At 45.4% G+C, this 5,823-nt stretch overlaps 1 protein-coding gene across 1 annotated transcript; it reads left to right on the top strand.

The window, feature by feature from the left end:
• Positions 1–1,399: 1,399 nt before the first annotated feature.
• LOC140831426 (uncharacterized) lies at positions 1,400–5,342 on the top strand. The gene is made up of 5 exons (XM_073195180.1): positions 1,400–2,758; positions 2,807–3,028; positions 3,083–4,218; positions 4,260–4,973; positions 5,294–5,342. The coding sequence occupies exons 1-5, from the start codon at positions 1,400–1,402 to the stop codon at positions 5,340–5,342; spliced, it is 3,480 nt and encodes a 1,159-aa protein (XP_073051281.1).
• Positions 5,343–5,823: the final 481 nt, after the last annotated feature.

Here is a 5,823-nt window from a genome sequence, read left to right as displayed (position 1 = left end):
CACAAAATATTAGGTGGCCGAAATTTCTTGGTGAAAAATCAAAATTTTTAACTTCCGTTGCGCTTCCGGTCACCGTAACCGATCCTCTTTCAATATATATATATATAGGTGATGCCCCGATATATCCCGGGACATTGGTAGGGCCCGGGATCTCTCGGGTCGTGTGGCATGCCCATGAGCGGCGCCCGGGTCAGGGCAGAATATTTCCAAAGTTGAATATGGCAGCAAACACTCATATCCTGGGTTATGGGTCGCCTAGGACGTGACGCCCGAGTTCTGGCGAGATTACCTGAGAAGTTTTCTCCTCTGACACCTCGATGCGGGGGGAGCATTTAATGGCATTGACTTGATAGATCGCGCATACAGCCGACCTATCCCTGGTTAATATTAATGGTTTACAAGACAGACGAGATAGGACTAGCATATGATTTGACATGTCAGAATAATATGGTACAATCAGCCACCCTACTATATTTAATGTCCACACACAAAAAACGAGGTCATCATTTCTTCATCTACTATAAATATCAGGTTTTTATCCGCATTTATCATCTACTCAGACATTCATTGACATTTAATACTCTCATTTATTATACATCAATCATCACAGCCATCACTGGGCTACATTGGTTTTCTTGCTTGAGTACCCTGCTGACTTAAGCATCGGAGTGGCCACGCCGGACACCCCTCTGGCGCCCATTCACGGGTTCCTTTCCTTGATTATAGGTTACAGATGAGGCCATATTGCAGAGATATATCTTCATCACAGATATAGTCCTTGCTCAGTTTCCTTCATTATAAATTTTTGATAGTTTACCCGGTAGAGTTCCCGACCCGACTCGACCATTTCGCCCGGGTTGCATCATTGGCGCCGTCTGTGAGAAAACTGAGTTCTAAAGGCGTTGATATGGCTCCTACTAGAAGAGCTAACCAAAACACCTCTCGAGTCCAAGAGGAAAACAATACCCGTCTTTCTGGTGCGGGTGGTCCTCCTCCTAATGGTCCTCAGCCCACCATCCATCTAACTCCTGAAGAGTTACAGAAGATTATAGCTGATGCGGTTAAGATGGCTACAACGAAGAAAGCCATCTCTCATCATGACAGTCATCCCGAGCAGCAGCGTGAACAGCCATTAGAAGAAGAAAGAAGGGTAGAAGAAATGGAATCGAGCGCGGGTTCTAAGTCTCCCACTGTTGCGGAAGAATTGGAAGAATTAAGAAAAAAGGTGAAAGTATTAGAAGGGCAGGTTGGTTCTAAAGGTAATGTTCCTGTCGTTAAGGGTTGCCCGTTTTCTGACATCATTGTTCGGGAACCACTCCCCGGGCATTTCAAATCAGCAAAAATCAAAGATTATGATGGGAGTTCTGACCCTGAGTAGCACCTCGCTCGTTTCGAAAATATGGCCATGCTACATTGTTATGAGGACCAAATTAAATGTAAGGTGTTCCTCACCACCCTGGTAGATTCTGCACAGAGATGGTTTGAAGGGTTGGCACCACAAAGCATCTGTTGTTTCGAGGACTTTCAAAAGGTATTCTTGCATCAATTTAGCAGCAGCAAGAAGTACAAGAAAACCGCTTTCAGTTTATTTGAAGTAAAACAGAGGCAAGATGAGACCCTGAGAGCTTATCTCAAAAGGTTCAACCGGGTGGCCCTGGATGTACCAACCTGTGCACCCGAGACAAAGACTACATCATTCATGCAAGGGCTATGGGAGGGGGATTTTTTCCGGTCCTTAACCAAAAAATTGCCCGAGAATTTCGAGGATCTCTTATCCCGAGCGGAGAAATACATTAATATGGAAGAAGCAAAAAACCAGAAGAGAGAGGCCTTGAAAAGAGCAAGAGGAGATCGGGCTATCAAAACCGAAGATAGAGCCCCCAAGAAGAACGGCTCGGGACACTTCTCCCATGTACCTTTGAGAGTTGCCCGAGATAGAGAGATTCAAGAATGCAGATCAGATGAAGCCCCTCCTTCCAATTCTGTGGCAAGAACCCCCAGGCCAGAACAGAAGGGGTATTGTACCCTCCATAAAGATTGTGCCCACAATACCAATGAATGCCGGGTCCTGGGGAGGAATTCCAATAAGCATCCTATGTCAGTGCCTCACCCTCCGCGAGGTAAGTCTAGACATCAACCCTGGTTGTCTAGACGTCCAATATCGAATATGCCCCCAAAGACGGTGAGCACCCCAAGTGGGAGGCGGGGAGGAGACGTGAGTACCCGGGAGGAAAGAATCAAACCAGCAGAAAGGAAAGATCCCTCCCCAAGTCGAGGGATAATCAAAATGATTTCAGGAGGATCTACCGATGGTGACTCTAACCGGGCTAGGAAGGCGAGGAGTAGGAGGGAATGTTTAGAGGTTGATGGAAGGAGGAGAGACGAGCCGGTTATAAGCTTTGGACCAGAAGATCTCCGAGGGGTGAGCCTGCCTCACAATGACGCTCTTGTCATTCAAGCCCGAGTGGCCAATTACGACGTATTGAGGGTTTTTGTAGACAATGGGAGCTCCGTTAATGTTATTTTCAAAGAGGCCATAGTTCAAATGGATTTACATGAATACCAGCTGGAAGCCGTTGAAACTGCCCTATTCGGGTTTGCCAGCCAAGCCGTATATCCAGAGGGAGAAATTGCTCTACCCTTGACCCTGGGCATGGGAGACTTGAGGAAGACTGTGATGACTACGTTCACAGTAGTGGATGCCCCGTCTTCGTACAATGTCATACTGGGAAGGCCGGCCATGAATGAAATGAAGGCCGTGGCCTCAACTTATCATCAAAAAATCAAATTCCCAGTGCGAGGATAGGTTGGAGAAGTTAAAGGCGATCAGCCCTCTTCTCGAAGATGTTATGGGGAAACAGTCCGGGTTGACCAGAAGAAGGCAAGGAGGGAAGGGAAGGAGAAAGAGCACCAGGAGGAGACCCATGAAAGAGAAGTGCACTTTGTGGCCGAAGAAGAAAAAGAAGTGGTGGAAATTGAGCCAGGGAAGAACGTCCGGGTGGCCCGAGACATCTGCGCAACCACCCAGGTAAACCTCTTGCAATGTTTGAAAACTAACGTTGATGTCTTTGCTTGGTCTCAGCAGGAATTGTCCGGGATCTCTCCCCGAGTGGCCGAGCATAAATTAAATATCCTCCCGGGATCCCGGCCAGTTAAGCAGAAAAAGCGACATTTTGGCCCTGAAAAAGATAAAGTAATTGAGAAGAAAGTGGAAGAATTGCTAAAGGCCGGGCACATTAGGGAAGTCCATTTCCCTTCGTGGTTGTCCAACGTGGTTCTTGTCCCAAAATCTAATGGGAAATGGAGGATGTGCGTTGATTTCAGAGACTTGAATAAAGCTTGCCCAAAAGATTGTTATCCACTCCCCCGGATCGATCAGCTAGTCGATTCCACTTCTGGATGTGAACTGTTAAGCTTTCTGGATGCCTATCAAGGATATCATCAGATCCCTTTAGCTTTGGAAGATCAAGATAAAGCTAGTTTCATTACCTCCGGGGGTACCTTTTGCTATGTTGTGATGCCTTTTGGATTAAAAAATGCAGGGGCTACGTACCAGCGATTGATGAATCTTGTTTTTCAGAAACAAATAGGTCGCAATATCGAGGTGTATGTGGAGGACAATCTAACCAAAACCCGGGAAGTTGCTCATTTTATTGATGATTTAGCTGAAACTTTCGCCACTCTGAAACAGTACAGAATAAAACTTAACCCAGCCAAATGTGTGTTTGGGGTTAAAAGCGGAAAGTTCTTGGGATTCATGGTCACGGACCGAGGAATTGAGGTTAACCCGGAGAAAATCCAAGCCATCGTGGACATGCCCTCTCCTCAGTCTGTCCGGGACGTACAAAAATTGACAGGGAGAATTGCGGCCATGTCACGCTTCATTTCCCGATCTGCACACCATAGTTACCCTTTCTTTCAAGTTCTGAGAAAAGCGCAGAAATTCGGTTGGGATGGCAATTGCGAGCAGGCCTTTCAAGATTTGAAAAAACATCTGGCTGAACTGCCCGTATTGGCAAAGCCTGAGCCCGGAGAAAAATTGTGGGTCTATTTCTTGGCCACTGAAATTGCTGTTAGCTCCGTACTCATCAAAGAGGAAGGGACCGATCAGAAGCCTATCCATTATGTCAGTCACTCCCTCCGAGGAGCAGAGTTGAGATACAGTGAATTAGAAAAGATCGCATTGGCTTTAGTAATGACCGCTCGAAAGTTAAGGCCGTATTTTATCTCGCATCCCATTGTGGTCCTCACTAATTCAGGAGAATCATGACTCGCGCAGAGGTCTCGGGGAGAATGATCAAATGGACTGTGGAACTCGGGGAGTATGATATTGAATACAAACCCCGGGCTGCAATAAAATCACAGGCATTATCAGATTTCTTAACAGAGATGATTCAGCCCGGAAAGGAAGAGGTATGGAGGGTGTTTGTTGATGGCGCCTCAAACATATCGGGGTGTGGAGTGGGGATTGTCTTGGTCTCCCCACTAGAAGAGAATGTCAAACTGGCTCTGAAGATTGACTCTAGGGTCACGAATAACGAAGCGGAATACGAAGCTGTTTTGGCGGGGTTGCGTGTTGCCCGAGAAGTTGGGGCCTCCCGAGTCATTATCTATTCCGACTCTCAGCTGGTTACCCAACAAATTAAAGGAGCTTACGAGGTCAAGAATGAAAAGATGCTCAAGTACTTAAAGCTTATTACTTCTCAAGCTTCATCCTTTATAGACTGGAGTATCGAACAAATTCCCCGAGAAGAAAATACCGAGGCCGGCGTGTTAGCCAAACTGGCTGCTTCCTTGACAGAAATAAGCACCCGAGAGGTTCTCTGTTTTACTCGGCTAGTATCATCCCTTGAAGAAGAAACACCCCCGTCTCCAGCAAACTCATGGATGGCCCCTCTCATGGAATACATAGAGCATAAAAAACTCCCAGAGGATCAAGTCCAGGCTGCAAAGATCAGGAAACAAGCGCCCAGGTTCGTTCTTCTAAATAATGTCTTGTACAGACGATCTCATCAGGGTACAATCAGCCACCCTACTATATTTAATGCCCACACACAAAAAACGAGGTCATCATTGCTTCCTCTACTATAAATATCAGGTTTTTATCCGCATTTATCATCTACTCAGACATTCATTGACATTTAATACTCTCATTTATTATACATCAATCATCACAGCCATCACTGGGCTACATTGGTTTTCTTGCTTGAGTACCCTGCTGACTTAAGCATCGGAGTGGCCAAGCCGGACACCCCTCCGGCGCCCATTCACGAGTTCCTTTCCTTGTTTACAGGTTACAGCTGAGGCCATATTGCAGAGATATATCTTCATCACAGATATAGTCCTTGCTCAGTTTCCTTCATTATAAATTTTTGATAGTTTACCCGGTAGATTTCCCGACCTGACTCGACCATTTCGCCCGGGTTGCATCATATATATATATATATATATATTATCTCCTTCATTCAGAATTTAGGAAGGAAAAGGAAAAAGCTCCAAGTCCCTACGTGCGAGAAGTTGAAGGTTACGCAGAATTCGCCCATCTGATTTTGAATCTGAGTACAACACCGAGTTCCTAGCGACGACAGCTACAACAGGACGTAAGTTTTATTGAATTCTGATATCGTTTGAAATTATGATATGGGGGGAATTATGATTTGACTGATATATTGTGTTTTTTGTATACTGATCAGTATATAATTGAAGTCAGATCGAAGAACGGACTGTTAATATAATTGTTATGATTTTCTGAAGCGATATTATTGAGATTGTACTGAACTGAGATTATGAATTATACTGATATTGTTTATGAGCCGTGTTATG

Source organism: Primulina eburnea, chromosome 5 (assembly GCF_022965805.1).
Source record: "Primulina eburnea isolate SZY01 chromosome 5, ASM2296580v1, whole genome shotgun sequence".
NCBI classification, from domain to species: Eukaryota; Viridiplantae; Streptophyta; class Magnoliopsida; order Lamiales; family Gesneriaceae; genus Primulina; species Primulina eburnea.
Note: the sequence above shows the minus strand (reverse complement) of the source record. Positions and strands in the feature narration are given on the sequence as shown.

Bases quoted from the DNA above. Each gene is read 5' to 3' on its own strand.
- LOC140831426 (XM_073195180.1), top strand. From the start codon at position 1,400: ATGGCCATGCTACATTGTTATGAGGACCAAATTAAATGTAAGGTGTTC. The intron at 3,029-3,082 runs GTAAACCTCTTG...GCTTGGTCTCAG, and splicing joins ACATCTGCGCAACCACCCAG to CAGGAATTGTCCGGGATCTC. The intron at 4,974-5,293 runs GTTCGTTCTTCT...CCTTGTTTACAG, and splicing joins ATCAGGAAACAAGCGCCCAG to GTTACAGCTGAGGCCATATT.